The 26,877-nt window shown below is 40.6% G+C and overlaps 1 protein-coding gene across 3 annotated transcripts in view; it reads right to left on the bottom strand.

Annotated features, from left to right (window-relative positions):
- The window catches only part of CTNNBL1 (catenin beta like 1), a 256,473-nt gene that overhangs the window by 13,912 nt on the left and 215,684 nt on the right, over nucleotides 1–26,877 (bottom strand). For all 3 annotated transcript variants that reach the window (XM_077169106.1, XM_077169116.1, XM_077169098.1), the window contains 4 exons: nucleotides 25,879–25,976; nucleotides 23,759–23,839; nucleotides 7,329–7,466; nucleotides 7,018–7,090 (listed from right to left, as the gene is read on the bottom strand). In XM_077169106.1, the coding sequence (XP_077025221.1) occupies nucleotides 7,018–7,090; nucleotides 7,329–7,466; nucleotides 23,759–23,839; nucleotides 25,879–25,976 (390 nt within the window). The remainder of the gene's footprint in view (nucleotides 1–7,017; nucleotides 7,091–7,328; nucleotides 7,467–23,758; nucleotides 23,840–25,878; nucleotides 25,977–26,877) is intronic.

Consider the following 26,877-nt stretch of genomic DNA (forward strand, 5'->3'; position numbering starts at 1 on the left):
AATTTGGAAGTTCTTAATGTCACGCCTCTCTATGAGGAGGACAATTTGCTGGGGCTATGGGATATAACTTCATCAGGGATGCCATTAAAATGAAGCCCACTTAAAGGGGAAGGAACCTACTTTCTAGCCTACAATGCTGCAGGGTCATGTTCCCCAAGTCCTGAAGACATTTAGTTGACTGGGAAAGCATCCACCAATACCCATTCACCCAAGATTCTGAGGAGTCTGGTCTGGGTGCTAGTCCACGGGCTTTCCTGCTCACATCTGAGTTCAGACTGCTGCAAGCTCCAGGTGAAACAGATAGGTCAAGGGAGGGAAGGAATTTTCATTTACTAGCATCAGGTTCTCAACTGCATTTCAACTCAGAGGCTTCCTGAGAGGGGCAGTATTTATTTTAGGTTTGTTTTTCATTGAGAAGGAAACCAAGGCTCAAACATTTTATTTACTAACTTTCCCAAAGTCACAAAGAGCCAGAATTTATACTGGCCTGGGCATCTCTATTCTTTCACTCACTAGCTGGACAATAATTATAAAATGAAGGGAGCTAACATTTATCAAACACTCATTACTTCAAATTTGAGCCTAGGTAGACTCATGGCAGATTCCACAATCTTAACCATTAGCTTTCTATAACCTTTCTGAGACTCCACTTCTTCATCAATGAAGCAGGGATAATAATGAGAATTTAGCGTAAGAGGAGATAACGTGTAAAATATCTCAGCAGAGTACCTGGTACACAATTTCGTTCTTAAAGGGTAGTTCTTTCCCTCCCTATTTTATACAACACCATATTACCCAGGCCAGTGTTTTTGGAGAGCCCCCTTAGTGAACTGGGTACAAGGCTCTGGGAACAGCAATTCCAAGTTTTACATATTGCTGAAAACATCAAAAGATGTCCCTAAGATGCTTCTGAGCTCTCTCAAGGCAATTGGCTAAAGGGTTAATTAACACACAGGCTTCTCTCTAGGATTCTTTTTTTGCCTTCAAATATCCCATGGTCACAATACCTATGACGGGTGCAAGTCACAACATACTTGCACCCTGCAGCTTTGAAAATGCAGGTGGAAAGCTCAGGTTACCAAGTGCACTAAATCAATATGGAAATACATGTTTACGAGCTTCTAAGAGGATATTTCAAGCTATAAAGAATACAAGCAAATTAAAGGGCCAAGGGCCAATTTCTGAAAGCATTTTGAAGTCTTTGGCTCATTCTTTTCATCCACCAGTAAAAGAGTTTAGAGTCAGTAATCCTTCTAAGCTTTCCTCTGCAAAACAGCCCTGCTACTCTGCAATAGCTTCAACTGTTTCCAAGTATCTGGGAAGTCTTCTGACAAATCTCATCAAAAGCTTTGACAGGACTAAAGTATTTAAGAGACTCCTTATGGACATCCATTACAACCCCTGGCACAAGTATTTACACTAAGAACTATCTCCAGGTCACAATTCCTATGCCACAATCAAGGACATGGAGACCCAACTATGCATATTTACATGTGTCCATGGAAATCCTTCTCAAAGTTCAAGAAGCCACCTCCTCTATGCAGCCTTCCTGGATCTTCAAGCTCTTTTCAGACCCAAGCAGAATAAACTGTGCCTTCTTCATTCTCACCGTATTGTCACATCTTAACACTGATTTATTTCATTCTGCTTTGTCTTACTGGGTGAGTTACTACACCTTAGTGGTACTGTATACTCCTTTGAGAGGGGCCTCCCAAATGTTCCATTCATCTTAGGAGCTCACCCAGCACCCTGTGTGGAGACAAGTGGATGCTCTATAAAGGTGGATGCCCCAAATATTTTTTTCTTTTTTAAAAGTCAGTGGCAGTGCTATCTGATAGTTTTCCTCTCTGTAAGATGGAAGTACTGCCAGTTTCCAACATTACTAGTGATGTGGGTAATGCTACTTAACCTCAGAGAGTCTCTATTTCCTTATCTGTAAAATGAAAATTACAATCGCTCATTTTAAGGTTGTTTTGAGAACCAGAGATAATGTACATTAAAATCTTGGCACTGAGGAGGCGCTCAGTCAATGACTGCTCTATTTACTGTGGTTCTGTTTTTTTGGGAATGGCACAAAGAAGCCTGAAGCACCATTTTAGCATTCACCCAGTGAACATTAACTGAGCTGCTGGGCACCAGAAAGATGAATGGCCGGAAAACTATCACTGTCCTTGAGGAGCACAAGGTCTGACCTGCCCTTCTCTAGAAGCTGATAAGATGGATAAAGAGACCATCATTCCCTCTCAGTCCTATGTAGACTCAACAGTACTCATGCCTAGAGCTGCTTCCAGTTACAGGGAAGGCTGGACTTTCCAACCGCTGAGTAAGCAGTCTGTAGAAAGAAGGACTTTAATGAGCCATCAATTATTCCCAGCCCTTTTGGCACCCCCAAAAGAAAAGGAGGGAGGAGAATCATAAGAAAAGGGACAGAAAAATAAAGGGAAAAATCCCCTGCTGGGCTTGCCTCATCAGCGTTTTCCTGAGATCTCAAGGGATACATCAGCTGTCATCCTGACAGCAAAACTTAGGAAATATGTAGGCTATAAAAAAAAAAAAAAAAGAAAAGAAAGAAAGAAAGAAGAAGCTTGCATCTAATTAGTATGTTAAAGGAAAAAAAAGGAAGTAACCTAAACTGGAAAAACAAAATTAAAATCAGAGAGGACAGACTGATGAGCTGGTCTACTTTGTGAGGATTTGTTTTTCATGTTTTGATGGAAGGAAGGAGGGGAAGAGGAAAAACATAGGCTTTAAGAGGTGGGACTGAGCAGAGGCCCAAGTCTCCAAACCCCTGCTGTAGCCTCCCTGCTCTCAACCTTAACTGTGCCCTACCACAACAGAGTCGCCCGAGGGTCCTGCTGCTCAGAGAGACATGCAGCAGTGCACAAGCTGGCCGACTGTGGACCACACTGATGTGGCAGACAGGCTTCCTGTGTGCATGGATGTGAGTCACAGAGGGGACAGACTAAGGAGAGAGGGTCAAGAACCCTTTATTATAACCTTCTATCTGGAAAGAACTTTTATTTTTAAGTCAGTCATATTAAAGGCCTCTTTGACCTGGGTGGGTTCCTCTGATTTCCCAACTTTAAGTATCACCTCCAAGCTAAAGACTTCAAATTCCCCAAACCAGTACCTCTCTTGAGCTTTAATGACAATGCCTGCTGGCCAACAGAGAATGTAGTCACGACCTTACCCCAAACTCACTGTGTACCCCAAAGAATTCAAGCACTCTGCCCAGCACCACCCCAACTCCACCCCACTGCTCCCGCCTCCACTGATGGATCAATGTCTTCACAGAGGCCACAGCTATCATGTCTTGCCTCTGGGCCTGTGCTCCCTCTCCCTTCAATACCTCTCTCCTGAGACTATTTCCAGGCCTGGGGAAGTGGGGGCTTCTCCCTCCTCTGAGATTCCCTAGCATGGTGTGTACCTCTATTACTGCCTCCTCACAATTCCTTTAGCACACTGTTCACAACTTTAATGCAGCACTTACCACATTATAATTAGTTTTGAGTATTTCTCCCCACTAGACTGTGAACGCTTCAAGGATAGGGATTTCTGTGAATCTCTAGTACTGGATGGATACAGAGCCTGGCACCGAGCAATGCTAGCTGAGTAGTTATTGGAACATATATTTCACTTAGCTCTGAATTTCTGTTGGTCATTTATACATCTATATCCCCTCCAGACTGCAACTCCATGAGGGCAGGTGTTGTGTGACACCTTTGCAACATGGTATCCAGCACTGTGCCTAACACTGAGAGGAACCTCAGTAAACAGTTTCCAAATTGAATTCACACAAGAGTAGTGTTTAATTCAGTAACACTTAAATTATTTCTTGGGTTTCTATCACATGCCCAACATTGCTGTAGGTGTTGAGGCAAACAATATTCCTATGTCATGGGGATTACATCTGAATGTATGAGAAAGACAAAACACAAAAACAATTATAGATTGTGATAAGGGCTAGGAAGGAAATAAACATGGTGCAATGATATAGCATAACAGATGGAGAGAAGTGGATGGATTTAATACCGCGTTTGGAGGCAGAATTGACAGGATTTATCAATGAATTGGCTGTGAAGGGTGATGGAGAGAGAACTGAAGGGCTGGAATTGGGCCTGGAGGGATGGGTATGAGGATCTGGACAAAAAAACTGGGGAAGAAGGCAGCAGGGGAGAGGAGCAAGAGCAGGTAGGAATAATACAGTATCTGTGCAGGACATTCACTTACTTGCTCATTTACCTTCTCACTTAACCACACACTCATTCAACAAGCACTTATTTAGCACATCATAAATGGCATATATGGAAAACCCACAGCTAACATCATAGTGGTAAAAGACTGAAAGCTTTCCCTCTAAGATCAGGAACAAACCAAGAAGAAGTTACATGCCCCAGAAAAGCCATGTTCTTTTAACCCAATCTTGTGGGGGCAGACCTATTGTTGAGTGGACCTTTTGATTAGGGAAGAGAGATGAAACCAAGAGACACAGACCATTGGAGATGCTAAGATAAGAGATTAAACCCAGAGTTTGTCCTGGAGAAGCTAACCGAGGACCCACAGAAGCTCAGAGAGGGCCACTGGAACCAGGACCTGAAAGCAACAAAACCCAGGAGCAAAGGGTTGGCAGACTCTCCACGTGCTTTCTCATGTGACAGAGAAACACAATTCGCCTTTGAGTGAAGGTATCCTCTTGCTGATGCCTTCATCTGGACATTTTCGTGGACTTAGAATCATAACTTGTAACTTAATAAATCCCCTCTATAAAAGCCAATCCATTTCTGGTATACTGCATTCTGGCAGCATTAGCAAACTGAAACTGTGGCATATGGGAAACACTGTATTTTATGCACGATTTTTCTGTAAACTTACAACTGTTCTAATAAAAAAATAAAAGCATGCCCTCCCAAATATTTATTTACCATCTAGTGTGTGCCCAGCACTTTAACAGACACTGAAAGGATAAACCAGAACCTGAGAAAAACAGAGGCTCACGCATAACAACTAAAAATTTTGAACAACTTAAGGTATATATGCTAAGATTTTAGAAAGAAAAGCATCCATCTACTGTGTATCAACACCAGTTAAAAACATCTTTTGTAGGGTGCACGGGTAATTCAGTGGTTAGAATGCCCACTTTTCATGCGGGAGACCCAGTCTGATTCCTGGACCATGCACCACCATATCCCCCCCCCGCCCCAACACACACACACACAAAACATCTTTTCTTTCTAAAAAGATTACTGTTTGATTACAGGGATGGCGGTTTAGGGGAAAAAAAGTCTAAATGAGAGATGGTAGAGCTGAGAGTAATAAAAAGTTCTAATTGAACACATAGGCATTAAAAGAAAATGGCACTGAAAGGCTGGAGTTGCAAATCACCACAGCTACACCTTAGAGAGGAGGAAGAATGACATTCTGAGCAGCAACTTATAGGAATCGCAGTTGAGAATGAGATGGGAGCACCTAGGATGCCACAACAGAAGGTGTGACACTAGATTAGGCTCATGAGTGTGTGTGTGCATCCTCTTTACTCTCCTCTTTTTCTCAGAGAGAGAATGATGAATTTCAAGATCTCAAATTCTCCATCTCCAAAATGGGCAGAATGGATTCACCTGCCTGTGAACTCCATGCTGACAATGTGATTTCCAGCCTAATTCTTTCTTTATACTGCTCATTCTTTATGGCATACACTGTTGCCAGTCTCTAAGATCCTGCTCCATTCCACCTCTTTCACAAGGCTTCCCACAAGATTTTAGCTATGTTTAACCTACAACAATGCTGATGATAATTATTACAATATTTCATAATACTCATAATAACTAATATTTACTGAGAATTTATGAAGAGTCAGAAATTCTACATATATCAACTCATTTAACCCTCTCAGCCATTCTGTCAGGTCATAGAAAAACTGGGTCTGTTGCTTTGAGGTTAACACAGTAAGCAGCAAAGTCAGGATTTAAATCCAGGAATTGAATTTCAGAGTCCACAGCACATTCTTAACCTCTCATAATTTTATAATGTGTATTATTTATCTTCACATTTCACCTGCAACAGAAGCTATAAACAACCTAAAGGCAAACTCTTTGAGTAAATCTAGCCTAATCTCTCATCTCACAAATGAGCAGATCAAGGGCCTGAGAGGGGAAATGATGTGCCAGTGGTTACTGGTCCACTGTGACTATCTGAACTCTGGCATTATCAGCACCACAGAGTCCAATACTAGCCTCACACTGAGCCATGTGTGTTAGTCTGTGTTCCCCAATTAGTACCTAAGTGGCCTGAGTGTGGGGCTGCATCACAGAATCCAGTACAGGGTCCTGCACAGGGGCTTGCTCGCTGACTGGAGGCCTCTTGGGGCCACTCTGGCTAGGTCAGTGCAGCAAAGGATGCAACAGCATTTGAAGGGACTCGTTGGGGCAGCCGAGGGAAGGAGATAAACTCACACTGACTGAGCACTTACTATGTGCTAGGCACAAGGCTGTCATGTATTACCTCATTTAATCTTGGCAAAATTCCTTTTAGATAAATAATTTGTGATGATGCTCACACAGCTGATGGGAGGTAGAGTTCTTTCTACTACACCACACTGTCTTAAACTCACTTTTGTCTATCTTGTACAATATTAGCTATTTCTTGTCACTTCCTTGCTTTTCTCCCCTAAGAAAGCAATTTCCTTCCACTTAGGTGCAGACTGGAACTGAATTTTTCTTTTTTTTTTTCTTTTTTGTCTTTTTCTTCTTTTTTTTAATTTGAAAAAATATTTTTAAGCCATACTACTTCTTGTTTGTATAAAAAACTTTAAATTCTTTACGGTCAGAGGCAGAGAATAACTAAGTCTCTGGTATTTTGACAATGATTACCTAAACACACAGTGAGCTGGGCAAGACACTTAACGTTTTTGTGCAGAGCATGCTGTGTACCAAATACCAAGGATATTGCCTGATACCCACTGAGAAAAAAAAGTGTCATCTAATTCCCTGGAGCCCCAGACACAAGCAGCATCCAACTCACCCTTGATGATGTGCCTGACAATTTTGATGGAGCTTCCTCGCATGTTTAGGATCTGGTGAACCCTCTGACGAATCTAATAAGTAAGGGAGAGTTTGGGGAATGAAAGAAAAAGGATCATTTGACTTGGAAGACACCAGAATACTTATTATTGAAAGTATCCACTCCATCCCAATGCCTGAAAAAGACGGCCCATGCAGAGTGAAGGAATTCAAGAGAGTGATCTACTTCCCTTGAAAATCTCTACCTAAGCAGGTGGCAAGGGAGGAGTCAGAATGGACAGGCCCATTCAGGCAGAGTAGGCGCCCTCTTACTTGGGGGACATTGGCATTGCAGATCTCAGCCATGATGTAGCATATATGTTGGAGAACAAAGAGCCCTGCGTCCAAGCGCCGGAGATAGAACTCATCCTCGATGTCATTATCAATGATCTCTCCACGCCGGACCATGTCCTGGAAAGAAAGGAACATTTGGAAATAAAAGCTGGGAGGTCAGTGGAGGAGGAAAGAACAGATTTCTTTCTCCCATAATACACAAAATAAGAGCAACAATGGAAAATCACCCAACCTTGATTTGTCATCTACAACTCTCATTATTGCAAAGTATCTTTTTTCTTTAACAGATGAATTTTATTGCATCTTAAAAATCACAAATAGGTCTGGTATTTTGTTGTTTCCATTGCTGCACAACTCTTAGATTTTATTCATTAGCCTGCTGAACTGATGCTTTTTCAAAGACACAGATACCATCCCCAAATTTTCTTATATCCTTGTTAACTTTTGTGGCTTGCTAATCAAAGCAGCTGAATTTGATACAAATTCGTCATTTCCTTCAAGAAACAACTCATCTTTCTGGGTTTGAGATATGAGGCCACCTATGGCTTCATTCGAAACCAGTGGGTTTATTTTTTACCCAGGAAATTTGGGATTTCAACCAGAGACCCACTCTCCTGAATAACAACGTTAATGGGAAAGCGAGCATACACAGACCTCCTCTCGTATCAGGAGCCCAGTGTTAACACTCTTGAACATGTCCTGTACATGACTATTAGATAGTGCAAACCGCAGCAAGCATCTTTCTATTTCCTCACCATTTGTCAACCCGAAGCCTCTTCTTTTTCTTCCCAAGTAGACTGAGATGATATGACTGAAGTTCCTCCTCAGGGTCCCTTGGGGGCCCTTCACAATAACTGTGAGCCCCTTCAGCATGATCTCGACATTTTCTGGAATGCCAACAGTTTGGTTGCTGAGAATGATCTTCATTCTCACAGTAGATGCAGTAAAAAGCCAAAGTATCTTTCTTACGTTCTTTATTCTTAATGGACTACAGAGGCCCCAGGAGTCAAGCTTGAATCCCCTATTTTTCTATATGATGAATTAGAGCCAAAGTGATATTATTTACATATTCAACTGAGAAAAATGAGTTGAAGAGGCATATATGTAAGCTATTTACCTACTTATACAAACTCTTTCCTCTGTGGTGCAGGCTTCCATAAATAATCTCTCTAGAGGATATATCTGACTCTCTTTCCTTCCAAATATAAAGGTAAACACTGGGAAGAGAGATCCCCTTTCTTCACAACCCTGTTTTGATACACTGGTGAAACTGATGGCATAGGCACCAATTTGTGTACACTTGTCTCTTCGGGCATAGATTTTGTCAGTTGCAAAATGCTACCAACCTTTGCAATGCATTTCCTAAGTCCAACACTCCTCTAGGCCAAAGCCCTAAAAGGCAAAGGGAGTTTCCTGCCTAGACCTTCATAACCCCAGGCCTGTCAGACTCAACGTCCTTATAGCTATTCCTCTCCTGTTTTTTTAAAAACAGTTTTATTGAGATATAATTCACATACTATACAATTCACTCATTTGAAGTCTACAATTTAATGGCTTTTAGTATCTTCACAGAGTTATGCAATCATAACCACAATCAATTTTAGAACACTTTCATCACCCCAAAAAGAAACCCCATCTCGTGGATTCTTAACACCTCTGCTAAAAGAGCTCTTCTTGCCAGCTTAGGATCCTTACTGCCTTCCTTCCTAGGGATTCTGGGAGTATCCTTCAAATCCACACTATTTCTAAGTTACTCCTGTCACAAAACCTTTTCTTTAAGACACCTTCTTATTTAAAGCTAACAAGTGCTCCTTTCCAAAATTCCTGAGCGCACCTCTGACAAGCCACTCAGTATCACACTAATTTTCAGTCACCATCAACAGCTTTACTTTTATGATGATGAACTGAGGGCTTTGTAAAGGCAGGGACTGAATTTTATTTATCTTCATACCCCTAGTTCAGTAAGCATTCAGGCAGTGAATGAGAGAATAAAGACATCTCTGTTTTCGACTATGAGCTGGGGCAGGGACTCATTCCACACAGCTAGGAGACTGGCCTAAGAAGTCATGTACTTAATGCACGCTTTTGATGACAATGATCCATTTCTTAATTCTGATAGTAGTTTTATGGCCATGGTTCCTCTGACAACTCAGGATTCTATCACTGAGAGAAGCCCTTGGGACCCTGCTCTCCATTCTCTCAAACTGGAAAGACTTACCTTTGTGGTCATCAATCTGCAACACAAAGCCTTCAGAGACCACTGAGAGGTAGATAATGCACTTCATTGTTTGCCCAGGGGGCCAGCCTGTAGCAATACAAGGCTACTTTTCATCTCACTCCTGCAGGCCTCTGTCTAAGAGGGAAAAGAGGGCTGGCTGAGAATGCCAGGCCCTGTACTCTGGCAAATCACTACCACTAATTCTTAGCTTCATTTAGTAGCAAATTCCTTGGTAATCTGGTAATAGTGTTAATGTTCACTAGGTAGTCATGGAGCACAGGTCTGATGTCCAGGGCATTTAAAAATAGAAGGGCCTCTCTTAGCTTCTCATTTACTCATTATCATAACTTCCTGCTCCAGAACTCTTAAATGTTCAGCAGCTGGGGACACAAGAAGGAAAATTACTCCTGACTTTCACTCATGCAAAAAACATTTGCTGCTAATACTTGACATTTCTTTAATGCTATAGAGTTCAAAGAGGTTTTTTTTCATTTATATGATCCTTACTACCAAATTTAATGAGGGCAGAGCAGTATTATTAATCCCACTGAACAAATTATGCAGAGGTTGCATAATTATGAACAAGGCATGCAGAGGTTGAGTTAAGTTGCTCATAGTCACATAATTAGCACCTAGTAAGACTTATGGATTCCCTGTCGGATTTATCTCTGATGTGGAAATGAAAAGCATTGAGTAAAGTGTTCAGAACCCCCGCCCTACTAAATGCCTTCTGGTGCCACACCATTCTAAGTACTGTTAAGACAGAAAGGAAGGAAGGGGAAGGTAAGGGGAAGCCTTGGTCTTGGTCACCCAGGAACTGACTATCGGGGGAGGTCACATCTGATATTGTGTACCCACAGTTGGATAAGATACTAGGATATTCTGGAAGAAGTGACTTTTGGGTAAGGTTTCAAAGTTTATGTGGGCAGAGACAGTAGAATGAATGCATTAAAGATATGGCCGGCCCACTGACTAAGATCTTATATAAAATGCCTTATGCTGGTCACACTTTCTGCTCACTGGTCCCACCTCATACACACAGCACAAATAGGCCTGCCCTCCCTTTTCTGGCCTCCTCACCTTTCCCTGATCCCTAATCTCTATCATAATATATTTAAAGTCTAAAATGTGATGTTTCTTATAAAATTTTTCCTGAGATCTATAAGCAGATAAGATTTTTTAGTCCTTGGAACCAAAAGTCCTGAATTTATACCTCCTTTATGGTATCTCCCAAGTCCTACACTGTCATAGTTATCAGCTGTAGTAGTTATCCAGATGTGTGCTTCTTCCCTGTGAAGCGTCCTTGAAAGCAAAAATCGTGTTTTACCATCTTTGTACCGTAGAAAGTACCTTGTATTGTGCTTTTTGCTTAGTAGGCTCTCAGAAAGCATGTGTCAAACAGAATTGAAAATAAGCAGAGAGAGCTTTAGAACTGTTTAATGAGCTGTGTGTGCTAAGACTCATGTAGGTGAAGTAGAAGAGGAAACATCAGGAAATGGTGAGGGACAGTGTCTCAGTGGGACAGAGTGGGAGGTTTGAACGTTAGACAGAGAAGTCAGACATGATGGGCTACGACAGACAGTCAGCACTGTGCAGGAAAATGTCATGAGAGAAAATATGCAAACAGTTGTATGATGGACACACAGGCTCACACTGGATTACAAGATCAAGTGCAGATAGAGTACATAGTTGTGGGGCCACAGCATTAGTCTATGTAACAAGTAGATCAGATGGAGAAGAGAGAAGAAATGAGACAGCATGAGATGAGATGAAAACTTCAGAGGTTGCAAACATGGAATGCTGAGTGTGATGCACTCATCCATGCATCCAATAAAGCTTTCCTGAACACCTAATGATGTGCTAGGTATTGTGTGATGTGCAGGGGGAAGTAAAAATAAATACAAAAACAGTCTATATAATCAAGGAGCTCATAGTCTAATGAGGTTAACAAACCTGAAGAAAAAAAATTTTAAGACGTAATAATGACTATCATAAATGACTTTTCATACTGCACAGAGTGCTATGGGAACCCAGAAAAAGGATAGACTATGTCTTTCAGGTAGAAGTCTGGAGAGTTCAAAGGAAATGTGATGTTTGAGCTGAATTCTGAAGGAGTTTGATAAGCTGGGAAGGACATTTCAAGCAGAAGGAATACTAGTGTGAATACAGGATTGGAACAGTCAATTTGATTAGGATGGGAAAGGAGAGCAATGGAATAGCAGTATCACTAATAAAAAATCAGAAAGGAGTAAGGGGGTATTTTTTGTTTGTTAGATATCAGCTCTTGGCATAATTTTCTTATTTCTTATTTATGACTGATCACTCCATACTAGCTACTGTGTGAAGCAGTCTGAATAATAACTACACCTATTATCACCTACTCACCTAAGAGGTATAACTGGCATTTAATGAGGGTCAGGCATAGTGCTAAATACTTTATGTATATTTATTTCATTAATTCTCATAATTTCTCACAATTTACTTCTCATTGGGAGGCTAGGATTAACTGGCTCAGGAAGGGTAACTTCCCCAAAGCTAGAAGGTATGGAGAACTAGGATTCAAACCCAGGTCTGTGTAGCTCTTTTCATACTGCCGTGTTTATGAAGGTATAGATTTCAGAGTTGTCTGGAGAACAAAAGAAGATGGAAAATAAGAGTTGTAAAGAGGCACAAGAATGGAGCTTACCTAATTTAAGTTTCTCCAATTAGGTTAGAAGTACCCCTGGTGATATTTCTTTTTCACACTATTCCCCACAAACTGGTTTTCTTTCAGACAGATACATAGTACACCCGTTTCTCAAATACTGCCACCCAGAAAGGATGGATCCAAGAGAGAAATGCCAAACCCAAACCAATTTTTTTTTTATCTTCCTCAGAACCTTAAGACTTTGACAATTCAGCACTCTGCTTTTAGACATATGGCCACATGATCTGAAAGTGGAATTTTTAAATGCAGATCTGAAATATAACTATAGCTCATCTCCAAGAGAGGTATAACCATTGCTGCACTGAACATGCACAAAGATGAAACAGAGATTGGCTGAAGACAAAGTTTCTGTCCTGACAATTTTAGAAGCATCATAGAGAAGGTAGACTTATCTAGCCTATTATGACTCTGTGGCATGGAATATTTACTGCTGAATGCATTCAGGGAAGTTGAACAACAAATTTGTACTCAGTATATAAAGGGAAATAAAAGAAGCAGGATGATTATGTATCACTCTGACAGGAAATAAAGAATCAAGAAAGTTTGGACATGGTTCTTTTAGGTACATCTTCTCAAGTTTTGGTCTGTTTAAAAAAAATTGGGATGGTCTATCATCTCCATTTTCCACCCTTCACCTTCCCAGTCCTGCCCTTCTATATAAGGAAACATACTCTATGTATTGTCAGTCACAAGGCAGAAGCAGCACAGTGCTGAATGCTACCAACAACACGAATCAATTTCCTTTCCCCATCTTTACACATCCAAACTGCAGCCGTTCTTTAAAGGCCCAGCTGAAATGCTACTTTCTACAACGATATCATCTCCCCAGAATGGCAGTCATCTCTCCCTCCCAGAGCTGCATGTCCATAATGCACCCATGGTAACTACTGCTTTCTCTCTTATGTTTGGCTGTGTATGAGCCTCATTTCCCTCCCAAGTTAGTGAATGTCTCAAGACTGAATGATTAGAGGAAGCATTCAGAAAATGTCTTACAAATGAATGACTGGATTAATGAATTGCTGGTTCCTCTCCTGTGTTTCTATGATACCAAATTGAAACCTGATCTTGAGATAAGGATAATATGGTTCCTTGGATATCTGTGGTTGAGGAAGTAGAATTAGACACCTGAAAGAACTTCTAAGGCATCTGAAACTCCAATACACCTAATGATCATCTGGTTGGGATTTGTTTTTTGGAGAAGTAATGTAAAGTTCTGTGAATTAAAAAAAAACAAAATTCTTTGAAAGTTTGTTGCCACCCCATTCCTTCCCCCCAAAAAAGAGTCCAAAAGAACAAAAGGAGTTTGATCTACAGGAGGGCTATGCAGTAGTAATATGAAAGTGAACTTATTTCACTAATGGTAGGAAAGAACTAAATTATTCCTAACTGATCAGTGAGACACATTTTAAAAGTGACTAGGCAAAAAACAGAGTGTAGTCAACTGGCCCATGTAGAGAGCAAACCTGAATACAACCTCCTCAGCAGATGGGTACTGAACCAACAAGTCACAAATATCCCATTCTAAAGAAGGTACCCAACCTCCCCTCACCTTCCTTTCCTCTCAGCAACCCTTCATAGTGCAAGAATAATTTAGGTTAATTGGATATTGGGGACTTCTCTGAACTATGGTATATAAATTCTACAAACAAGTTTCTCTGCCAAGGGGAGACAGAATGCTAAGCAAATGGGACCAAGTTTCAACTCTAACTTAGTAGTGTGCTTAGTTAGTCATTTAATTTTTCTTGGCTTTAGCTTCTTTGCTTGGAAATAAGAAGCCTGAACTAGATCGGAGAGGGCAAAAAGGGTTCACCTTGAATGTCAATTCTAACCCAGTATAGTGGCTATAGAGTACTATGCAGAAAAGAAAATCACAGAAATCAACTGGCACTGCTTGCACTGATTACTGGATGCGGGAGTGGCAATGTGCCTCACGTTTGTCTTCAATGATCTGGTGCTCTCAAAGATTCCTGTGACAAAACTAGGACCAAAGCATCTCTGTAATGAGGTGTAATGGATCTCTGCCTTTATATGTATATATGGATGGATTTAGACTATTGACTGATGGTACTACCATGTTGCCAGGAAAGCAACTGCAAAAAATGGCTCATGCCAAAGACACTCATCATCACCTCAAAAGGACATGATGGTCAGCATCGACAACTAGCTCGTCCTTTCACCAATAAATTGAACTTCCCGGTGACAGAGGCAACTCCTGAATCTGCTATTACATTAGACAAGCCATTTTTAAATAATGTAGGCATGTAAATTAAGTGCATGTCAAATGGTAATATGATTAATAGGAACCAAAGAGAAATTCCAAGAATTCAGTATCTTCCTTAGAGGATACTACTTAAGAGTTGTAAACATATCTCACTACAAAATTTCAGAGTGAAAATCTCTATATGTGGTAAATTGTATTTGAAATAAGACAGAAGAGCTAATATTTAAAGGAAGTCTTCTATGGATTAATTCATTCAATATCACCTCTGAGAAGAGTGGAAGTAACGGCCTTCTTTGTGAAGCAATGACAATGCAACCTCCACATAGTTACTTTCTCTTTGAAAAAGCAGGGCACTTACATTAGCCTCACTTGTTACATATACCCTTTGTCAGCTATGTACAGTAAATATCATTTTCAGATTTCACAGATGGAAAAAATAAGACAGACGTCACTTTGGCTAGAGATCTGAGTGGAACACATTTTCTAGTCCAAGGCCTTTTCTATTAGTCCTTGAACTCTGCCCAGACCTGAACGGCAAAAGGAAGAAGAATAGCAGAACTTCCTGAGTCCTTACTGTGTGTCAGACATTGTGCTAAGTACTTTAATGGATTTCTCATTTTCTGGTAAGAACTCTTATTAGTCACTTTCCAAACGGGGAAACTAAGGCTTATAGACATGACTCTTTCATAATGTCACAAATATTGTGGAGTAAATGGTGAAGACAAGTTAAGAACCCACACAAATTTGGCTTCAATCATGAGTTCACAATCAGGATTCAAAGAAGAAAAAATTATTTGTTTTATGGACCTTTTCTAGTATTAGGGTATGAGCCAATTAGATGGTATTTTTTCTTTATGACAAATCTGAGGGACTAAGAGAAACCAGCACTACATGTAATATCATCTACTTCTTCTTCTGTCTTTTCCCTATAAATTGAAGAAACTTAAAAAAAAAAAAAGGGAAAAAATCATCTACAGTTAAACTAGCAAATTTCACATGCAATTTGGGAGAGTTAAAGAAAAAAAAAAAAGACACTCTGATAGGTTTGGTTTTGTTCATTCCATAGGAGAGGGCTAGAATAAAAACTCAGATGGTAATTCTGTGAATGGTGCATTAAGCAGAGCAGATTGCAATTCACAGCAGCATAAGCCTGTTTGGGGATTGCTAAAATAAACAGAATCATCTGCAAAGATACACAAGGAGGTGGTTCGTGTAGTATCAAGGTGCCATTTCTGCAGGGTTGTGTGTGTGTTCCTCCCCTCCTGCAGCCATAAACTCACTTTAAATGTTAATCTATCTTTGGGAGCATTACCAAACCACCATCTTTTCATGTGACTCTATCTCTCTAGGTAGTTTAGTCACAAGCTTCCAAATGAGCACATGGATGCCATTTCTAATCTGGCCCTGATAGGCAGTAAGCTGCCCCTTCTTGATGGGTGGATGCAGTCATAAGAGAGGCTGCTATCAAATCAAAATGAATCCCTTTTGCCTTAGTACAAGGGGACATGACTCAGAGCCTAACCAGGAAGTCCCACACAAAACTTCAACAGAGGTCACAGTTATTGCCTATAATGTTAGGCAGGAATTGCCCCACCATTCAGAAAATGTCAGTTTTCTTTTTTTCTTCCAAAGTAAGGAGAGAACTTAAATCACAGGAGACAGAGAGGCAAGTGGAACTGGAAAAGACAAAATAAAACCTTCCTCCAAAAACTCTTAAAATAGGACAGACTGTTAGAGAATGGATCCTAAAAACAGCAGATCATTTCTGGCTGGGAAAACTGAGGCTGGAGAATTACCAAAAGGGAGTTTTTTTGAGCATGCAAGCTAATCGATGGTAGCTCTGATAAGAATCATAGGATCTCAAGTCAGAACTTTGTGCCTGGGCACATACCAGGTTTTTACTATCTCATTAATCTTCAGAATGATCCTATACTAAAGCTACCATAAAAATTGGCATGCACATGGGTCAAGGCATTTCCCAAATGAACAGAGTTTGTGTGTGGCAGAGCTGGGATCTAAGCTCAGATTTGTATGACTCTAGGGGTCAACTTCCTTCTATATTAGCTTGATGCCTCCAACACAGGTCTTTCTTCAATTACTAAATTTACTCAGACAAAAAAAAACAAACACCAGTAGCCATGTTTCTTGAAGATGATTGTATAATAATATAGCGTTCACAGTGTGACTTTATGATTCTGAAAACCTTGTGTCCAATGCTTCTTTTATCTACCTTGTCAACAGATGAGTAGAATATATGGAATAAAAATAAATAATAGGGGGGGAAAAACAACTCCTCCAGCCAAGCCTTGTGCAGGAAAAAACCAAAACAAACAAACAAACAACAACAACAAAAAAAAACAGACTGTGCACCTGCATTTTGACAACACACAAGCCAGGCTTGAGAGAACCAGGGCTTTCATGATAGCACATAAAATAATAAAAGGCCAGAAAACTACAATCCATGTTAGAAGCACAGAGAAAGTGAACAAGATCAGTCCCTGCTTGTGCAGATTCAGAGTTAGTTTAAAGGGAAACACAGACAAGTATGCAGGCCAGAAATCCTTATTAGATACTAGCTACCACTTGCAGTGTACTTCCTTACGCCAGGAACTATTCTAGGTGATTTATATGTATTAACTCATGTAATCCTCTCCACAACACTACTAGATAGATACTACTATTCTCCTCCTTTTGCTGAAGATGAAACTGAAACACAAACAGTTTAAATAATTTGGTTATGATCGCCCAGCTAGGAAGAGTCAGGATTTGGACCTAGTGGTCTGGCTCCAGGGTTCATGATCGTAAGCCTGAAGTTATACTGCATCGAGTACAACTGGGGTACACAAGAAGGGCTGAGACAATCTCAGGGAAGGCTCTGCAAGAGCTCAGAATGAAACACTAAACACCATGTCTGGTCCCTTCTAACCAGCAAAGTATTTTTACAGACTGATTTGTTTGTCAAAGCCATGAAGGATATAGAGGAGTTAGCCAGCTGAAGAAAAGGGGTGGGGAAAAGGCGGCACAGGGAAGTATTTCTGGGTAGAGTAAACAGGAAATGGCAAATATCTAGAGGGTCTGTGAATGCACAAGTGTTACATTTATACATAACAAGATGGAAGAGTAGTGACGGATGCAGCTAAAGAGACAGGCAGGTGCCAAACTGGGAATGGTACTGTAACACCAAGTAAAGAGTTCAGACCATGTCCTGAAGGTAATGCAGAGCCAGTGTCTACTAAGTTGAGGTAAGGAAACAACATAATTGAATGTTCATTTTACAAACTTCCTGTTTGCCATGTAGGAAATGAATGAGAGGGAACAAACTCTTTAGAGATAGGGAGAATAGTAGGATATTGCACTCATCCAAGAGAAAAGATGTTGGCAGCCTGAATTTAAACATTGGTAATGAAGACAAAAGTAGAGACAGTGCAGAGATGTTAGCGAGGTAAAATTTACTAGATAAATGTGTGAAGGAAGAGGAAGAGAAAGGAGTAAAAGATGATGCCTAGGTTTATAATCTGGTCAAACTGGTTACGGTACTGGTTTGGGGAGGAGAGGGAACAGATTATACAGAGAATAGGGCCATAAACCTGGGTTTGGATTAGCTGAGTTGGCAAAACCTTTGGGGGTGATGTCCAGATAGGACCTGGCTCTATGGGTCTACAGACAGATTGGAGAGTTCCTGGCACAGAGCTCTCATCTTACTTACCATGCCTTGCAACAAGCCTGTGAGGGTGGTGGGGCAGACCCCATTAATCACACTGAAAGAGGAGGACCGAAAGGATCAGAAAAGCAAAACAAAGTACTCAAGGCTATACTGCAAAGTAAGGGGCAGAGGTGTGGGATCGGAACTCGGGTCATCTGACTTCTGCTCTAATGGAAAAAAGGATAATTGTGATTGGGAAGGGGGTGCAGGAAGGCAGTATGGGAAGAACTGGCATTTGTGTCATATCTGTGGATATCTAGGAGGAGAAAGAAAAGCAGGAGAGAGAAAAAAAAACATGACTTCTCCTCTCCCACCATCACTAGCTTCTACTGGCTATAAACTGTGTTCTGGTGAGTTCATAGACTGAAAAAGTTTAGAACCACTGGTTTAAAGAACAGCTGAAAGAAACTCTCAGCAGGATTCTCTTTTATTAAGCTTGCCCCAGAGGCTTTCAGCACAGTTAGCAGAAGAATCAATAGCAGCCTTACACTTGCACTGTGTGCATTCTCTTCCAGTGAGCGCTTTAGGATTACATACTCCACACGTTCATTCCTGCACTTCACCCCATTTCATATAAATCAAGCCATTTTAAATGAGTTTCAAATGCTAAGAAAATAGTCAAAGTCTGTTTAAGGCACCAAGTCCTGTGGATATTGTTTTATTACAAGGAGCCCATCTTTCTCTTTCCAGGACAAAGTTGGAACAATGTTTAACTGTGGCAAAATTAGCATGCAATTTGTAAGTCTTTACAGTGGTAAGAAGAAGGATGTGGTGAGAATACTTCATCAAATAAACCTGCTGAGTATAATTTTCCTAGGAACTAAAAAAGGGAAAACCTCTCTCTAAGGCTTTCCTCTCTCTTTTGGAAATCAGTACCTATATAATTATGTCTTACGTCTGTCAGTCAGACGCCAGGAATGCTCTGTACATTTAACCATCAGTACCTTGAAGGAACCCATGAAAAGTCAGAACATTTTCCCAACAACAGGAACCTTTGTATTTTGGGGGCCTCATGTTGTTTGGGAATCAAGTGAAATCTGCTGAGGTAAGCATCTGGATATTTACAGATCAAGGAGAATGGCGTTCACCAGAAAAGTCATAGAAATAACGTGGCTTTTAAAAGTTCAGGTCAAATCTTGTTAAACAGCAACCCTAGGGATTTCCAGATACTTTGTGGCCCTTGAATCTCACAGATACTGAATATAACATGAAAGCAGTGGGTCACTGTCCAAGACACAGAAGTCTTTGCTAGCCATAGGTTACAGCAATAATGCAATTTAAACTGAATGTATATGAAATTATCAATTTGTCCTGCAGACTTTCAAGTAGGAATATTTTTCCTTATTGAATATTGCTACATTATGCTACAGAGTCTGCACAGTTATACTTGAATATTTTTGATGATGAGGTTAATCATAGAGAAAATAAAAATCAGGGCTAAAAATGAGTTCAGGAATAATGTGGAAAAACCATGGTGATTCTCTATCTTCCTTAATAACCATGGACAAATATTAATTTCATCTAATGAGCAGTGGTCCTCCATTTACTGAATGTCAGGTACTATGTTAAGTTCTGAGAATATGATGAACAAGAGATAGAGAGTAAACAAACAAATAAAATGATTACAGGGTATGAAGCAGTGGAAGGAAGGATACCTTTCGTATTATGATCAATAAAGAGCTCCCTGAGGAGGAGCTGGGATCAGGAGGTAGCTGCCATGAGAAGAGTTAGGGTGGTGGAAGAAGCAAATGCAAAGGCAAGAAGGCAGCACACAGCGGCAGGAGAGGAGGATGGGGAAGTAAATTTTGCCAGATCATGCAAAATCTTGCAGTACTAGGGAATTGAGAAGATGCGGGGAGTGGGGTGGCAAATCATTCTTAGAGAGAGAAGAAAACTTAAAGATGTTCTCTGACCACCCCATACATACTAGGCCCTGCGCAAGTGGTTTTCACATATATTTATCCCTACGAATGTAATTTCTCAAAGTATACAAATACAAATTGGGATGTCTGCCTTAAAAATAAAACAAAATAAAACAGCAACCACGGAAGAAGATAAGGCTGAGACAGTTAAGCAATTTGTCCACAGTCAGGAAACCAGGAAGAAGCACATGTTCTTCTCTTTTATGTTCTGCTCCTGGAATTTAATTTACTTGCCCTCCCAGTTACCACCATTTGCTAATGCTCCTCACAAGACTAGAAATGCCCTATATATCTTAATCTTTATCAAGGTTCAGCTCGAATCTTGCCTTTATCCACAGAAACTGTTCAGGGTAACTCTAGCTATGGATGACTTCTCCCTGCTCCCTGGATTCCTCTGAACTGCAGCAGCAGCACCACTCCTGGGGCCAATTCTTTTACTGACGCTACCATCTTCCACCTCCAGCGGTCCGGTCACAGTGCCCCCTGCACAGAGCAAGTGCCTGATGAACATTTGCCACATACTGGATTCTCTCCCATGAATCTTCTACTGTGTCTATGAAGTCTTAAGTTTACAGGGCAGGTTGGTGGCCACAAGACAGTAAAAATGTCAGTACCTAACCCAGTTATCTGGGTCAATACTCGACCCCATTATTTTACGTTTATTTTGCTGCAGACCTAGTGAAGAAGGTGGGATACCTGTTCATTACCGGTCTGATAGTCAGTGTCCTCCAAACACCTGAGAAGCAAGCATTCGATTCAAGTCAACAAACATTTGCTGAGTTCCCTATGGACATAGGATATCCAAATTTAATGGGTGTGGGATGAGGACACCGAATGTTTATGCCTTAAGAGAGAAGGCTGCATGAGGGAGAGGTGAAAAAAAGGTCATTTTGTTCTAAGTCACTTTACACCTGTGAAGCAGTTTCATCTATCAGGATGGAGCCTGAGAGCTGGCAGCAAACACTGCTCACAAATGCATCTCTCACCGCTCCCATCCTGCCCTGTCTCTCTAAGCAACTCTGCGGCTGCTGGGCACTAATGGCCCTGGAATATTTGCCAGTGCCCAGCAAAACAGCCTGGGCATTAAGGAGGCAGATGTTTGTCAGGGAATGGCAGGGGCACTGATGTCTATGGCACAGAAAGGCTCTTCTGTATGCTGGGGAGAGTGAATGGCTGCAACAATTACTCTCTATCAGTGCTAATCAATTTCATACCCTCTTCAGTGCTGATAAAAGATACTCTTGTGGGAAGCCAAGTTTCCTAACAGCTACATGCAACCTGCTCCCTGATACCCAACAGTTCACTCAGTTGCCACCCCCCCCCCCCCCAAAAAAAAGTCTATTCCTGCTTCACTTCAAACAAAGAATCTGATAATGCTAATACTCTGGTCTGCTAGGGTGACTCCTTCTGGGATATCTGGCAAGGAGTATAGGATCATAGAAAGATGGCCTGGCTTACTTAAAAGTTATACAAGAATTCCAAAGGACTATAAGAAAATTTACCAGCAGCACTAGCTTCAAACTATTTAGCAAGGTATTTTACATATTTTATGCTTAATCTTCATACATCGAAAGGTAGGATTTATTATTCCCACTTCTTAGATGAGAAAACCAAAGCTTAGACAGGTATCTAAGGTAAGAAATGGTAGAACTGGAATTCGAATCCAGGGCTATGTGGCTCCCCACCACACGCACACCTTTTCTACAGGCTGTTTGTTCCTTTACCTAGAATACAACTCAGTCACCGATCAATCTTTCATTGAGCTTTTAATCCACTCTACTGTCAAAAAACGGCAGCGTTAACCAAAGGATGTTCAACTGAATCTGAGGGAAAAAATTAAGCTACATGGGACCATAGAGATCACCTTTGTTGATAAAACTTTATAGCTAAGAAACTGAGACATACAGGAGACAAAATGACAAGCCATGGCTTATGCAGTGATTTAAAAATGGTGCCTGCCCTAAATTTCTAGTTCCCCCAGCTTCCAGGTCCTCCTTCTACCACCCCTTAAAATCTCCTTCAGCGGGTAACACTGGGGTTCTGTCAGAACTAGAGCTCAATAGTTTCATGGCTGTTTCCCTACAAAAGTCTGGGGAAATTTCATTTGTTTCTAATTATCATTCAGGCAAAGAGAAAAGAGTATATATTACTCTAAGCATTTTAACAACCATTAACTATGCACCATATACAAGTTACTGTATAAGGAAAAAAAACAGAAGAGGAAAGTCTTATCAAAGAACAAAACAAAGGAAGTGGGATGTGTGGAATGAAAGAATTTTGTGTGGAACACACTAGTATCTGAAGTCCAATCTCAGAATTTTTATGGTTCCTGCCTTTTGTCTCATGGTAGGAGCACTGTATAAAAGAAAAAGTCCCTGGAAATCTTCAATCAATCAATAAACATCCAAGGATTCACTAGATTTAGGGATCATAGGGAAATCACAAGAATAAAAAAACAGTTGATAAAAGTGGGAAAATGAACATAGTTACCATATCTAGTGGTATTCATAAATGAAGGGACATTTTATAAAAGGGGAGGGGTGGGTAAGAAGGGGTGAAACAACAAAGGACACAGACAGAGGGGTCACTCTCTTCCCCTAAGCTCTAGTATCTCACCCTAGCCTAAGACATAGCTTGAGGGAAAGTGTTAGTGTGATTCCCAATGCACACAGCTCTGCCACACAGCGGGACTGCCCTGACACAGCTGGGAGGGAGTCACTGAAACAGGCTTTCCTACCACCGAGTTTCAAAAGCCTCAAGTATATCTTCAAGGCAAGAAGAGTGAAAAGAGAGTGGACAAATGCAGCAAATCAAGATCACAAGGAGAAGGAGTTCTATTATGGACTTTGAAAAAAGCAAGAAAAGGATCATTTTACAATGTGACCAGAGACTGAAGAATGTCTCATAGGGAAGAGAACACATATTGTACATTAAAGAGCAGACATGGAAATTTGCCCGAATTAAGGAGGGCATCTTCTCAGAGATGGCTGAGAAGAGAAGAGAACGGAAACAGGTGAAAAATACAGACGGTAGAATAACACCATAGGAAGCTCAGCCTCTCAGGAAAAAAAAACAATCTGGCAGGTCTTAACTTCCCTTAGCAACCATCAGCATAAGAAAGCGAAGGTCAGTCATTCTGACCCTGGTATGTGGGCTTCGCTGCAATGCATCTGGGCTTTCCTTCTCAAAGTCTCTAGTTTTTCATCTGTAAACGGGGGAAAGAGATTAGAAGACTACCCACTTTCCTCCCAAATCTTACACTCTGATTGCTCTTTCTTGGAATGCTTTCCTTTTGAATACAGACATCAGCTAAGACATATTTCGCCAGCCTGGTACCAAGGCATATCACTGTACTTTGGCCAGATTTTCTAAGAGAAGTGCTTGTCAAGGGTTAGTATTCTATTCACAAAGCTGGATCAGTGCCACATATCCTTCCTCTTGAAGGACTTTCACTACTGTCAGAAAAGCAGTTATAACCACTGGCAGATCCTCATCTGCTATGTTTTTGCAACATGCTAGATAGCACATGAGAGTAGATGGGATCTTTACCCTTACTCGTCCTGTGGGGCTATATGAAGCAACAAAGGGCTCAAACCGTACAAGCCAATAGCTGGTAAAAGACAGGCAGGGATACGTACATGTTTTTCCCCTTCAATCTTCTTGTCAGCCACCTGCATGGCATCCAGATATTTAAAATGCAACTCCATCAGTCTGTCAACCTGAAAGAGAGATATTTCACAGGCATGAGTGAGAAGGAAAGTGAACAGCAAGGTAAGAGAACAGTGGTGCTCCTATTCATCTCACTGTCACTTCTTACAAAGGGAGACTCACTCTATCTCGTCTGACATGGGCTATGAGCTTTCCTTAGGGACACATCAGGCATGAATCAAAGAACACTGGGCCATTACCAAAAAGAGACAAAGGAGATACCCAACCCTTCTAGGACTCCCATGAATACAAGTTGTTAAAAACATATGAGTTAATAAACAAGAAGTCATGTTCCTTCTTACAAAGAGGAGAAGCTTGAAATTACACATTTGCTATTCACTTAGAACTTTACAGAAGTTTCTTTTTTTCAAACAGAAACCTTTCATGTTCAGTTTCTGCCCCAGAGCTAATCTTTTTTTTTTTTTTTAAAGTAAAATCTCTTTAGGTACTTAAGAGTCAGAAAAGAGTACAAGAAAACTCCTTTAGCAACTTAAAAAGACTGACTTTCGCTAAGCAATAACTTAAAATTAGTTTTAAACTTGGCAAAAGTCATGCTTCAACATGGCCTGAGGAAAACTTAGTGGGTGTGAAAGCTTCATTTTCCCCTAAGACTTCTCAAAGACTGAAGGAACTTTATAAAGCAAGCTCAGACTTCTGACCTTTTTATTAGGTTCGTACCATCACGGCTCTTGGCAACCCTGGTATTTACCCAGGAGCTGATACTGGTTAACAGCAGAAGTCATTTCAATGTGGCATCAGACAGTCCAGGAATACTGTGCCCAAACTGTCCTTGGCTGACAATGATGATTCTAAGACCTTATATTTTACAAAGTATTTTCGTGTCCATTATTTCCTTAACCCTTAAAAAACTCTGATAAGTTAGGCAGAAAGGTAGATAGTAATTCCCATTTTAAAGATGAGAAAATTGAAGCACTGAATTTAATGTCATAAAGTGATATGAGTGCTAAGACGTTCTGTGTTTCACTATGCTAACTCAACTACTGAGAGTAGAAAAAATGGTCCGAGGTAGGTTCAAAGAGACATTCATAAACCTCTCTCCAAAGGAGGAAAATACTTCAGTCTTTCCTTGCACACATGCAGGAAAGAAATAAATTACTGTTGATTAAGAGGGGGCTTTGGTCCTTAATTTTACTCATCTCCAAACTGTCTACTTTTACCTGGTGTGATAAAATACATAGACCTTCAGGCAACCTGGGTTCATATCCCAGCTCTGCTGCTTGTTGGTGGTATGTGTTCTTGGCAAGTTACCTAATGTCTCTAAACTTCATTTTCTTTATCTTTAAATGGAAATAATACCTACAAGGGCTAAGTCACACAGGGTTATTGTGAGAATGTATGCAACAATGAAAGGTACCTGCTGTAATATCCAATCCACAATAGTCACTCAATAAAAGGTAGCTCTCATTACTGTTAAAATCTTATGGTTTGGCATGCCAGATAATATAAACGACCCATCTAATTTCATTTACATGCACATTCCCAGCTTCCACAGTCCATGTAAGACAGACTCCACCATTTCATTATCAACATCTTCATTTTCAATACCACCATCTTTTGAGAACTCATTTAATCCACCCTGGCCCATGGACTCTTCAAGATGGATATTAACATCTCCATTTTATAACCAGGAAAAGTGAGAAGCAGAGTGGCACATGTGAAAAGTAGCAAGACATTCAAATCCAGATGTTTGAATCCAAAGCATATGCTCTTAACCACCACTATGCTATGCTGTACACCACTGCCCCCCACCTTCCCCGCCAAATCCTATTACAGTCTTTTCTCTCTAGGTCTAAACATCCCCCTAAAGTCCTAGATGATACCACCCTAACATGTTAATCCTCCCAAAGGAATATATTTCAAGATGAGAGTCAGAAGGACCAGAAAACCCTTTGCAATCCAAAGCAGTGGGCCCAGACGGTGGTAGCGATGTGTAGGAACACTCGTCCAGCACCCATTTCAGACTGCATCAGGTAAAGAACCCAGGCGGGGGCCAGCCTGGTCCCATCCTTACAGTCCAATAAGCACTCACCTTCTCACTGTCATTTTCAGTGAATTTATTCAGAAGCCGGGTCCGCTGCTGCCCTCTCAGGTTCCGCAGGAGGGAAGCCAGGATCGAACAGACATGCTCTGGGTTGGGAAGGAGAAAAGAAAACATGCTGAGATCAGAGCAGTAATTATTAACTCTCTTCAAGCCTGGTCTAGTTCTACTGAAGGAGGAATAAATAGGCCTACTCTGACTGCTGCTATTAAATACTAAGACAAGAACCCAATTCACATCACTGGAAAACTGAACTGATATTCACATACTGCCTAAGAAACATATTCAAAAAGGATAACATCCTCAAGGACAACTTGAGCAAGCGAATCAAAACTAAGTAGAATTTTTATTCTTCCTGGAATTAATTGATTTTTATTGTACACAACTGAACCTCAAACAAATTCTCCATTTACAGAAATGACCTGTGAATAGATTATGAATACCAATGACGAGATCAGTAAACAACAAACAAATAAGACAAGTTCCATGGAATTCTCAAATTGTCTTTAACTAAGGCAAGTAACCTAGAATTAAATAAAGAAATATGACAGGGTCCCAGTCCTATCACTTACATTCTGGTACAGCTAAAATAACTTCAAATTTAAAGGCAACTGGACTACAAATACTTCAAAATGGTAATAATAATACTTTTTAATGAGTCCACATAATCCAGGCCTTCTGCTATGAAATAGTATTCTTCTACCCTGGGAAGAAGAGGGTAATTGAAGGATCTGTTATAGGCTTCAGTTGTAAGGAGATGCTTTTCTTAGACTATAAATAAATAAGAAATTCTAGAATAATAACCTTGAAAAGGAGGTGGCAGAATTCTACCTGTGGAGAAAAGGCAGAACAAAGTTTATTTTGAAATAAAATGCCCAGAGTATGGATATCGGAAAACGGACTGAAGAACAACTTCATATATCAAGGTTATCTTAAGTTCCCTGAAAGTTACTTGAGGATTAAGGAAAGCCTCTATTAAGCATCTTTACT

The sequence above is a fragment of the Tamandua tetradactyla genome, chromosome 1 (assembly GCF_023851605.1).
Source record: "Tamandua tetradactyla isolate mTamTet1 chromosome 1, mTamTet1.pri, whole genome shotgun sequence".
Classification (NCBI taxonomy): Eukaryota; Metazoa; Chordata; class Mammalia; order Pilosa; family Myrmecophagidae; genus Tamandua; species Tamandua tetradactyla.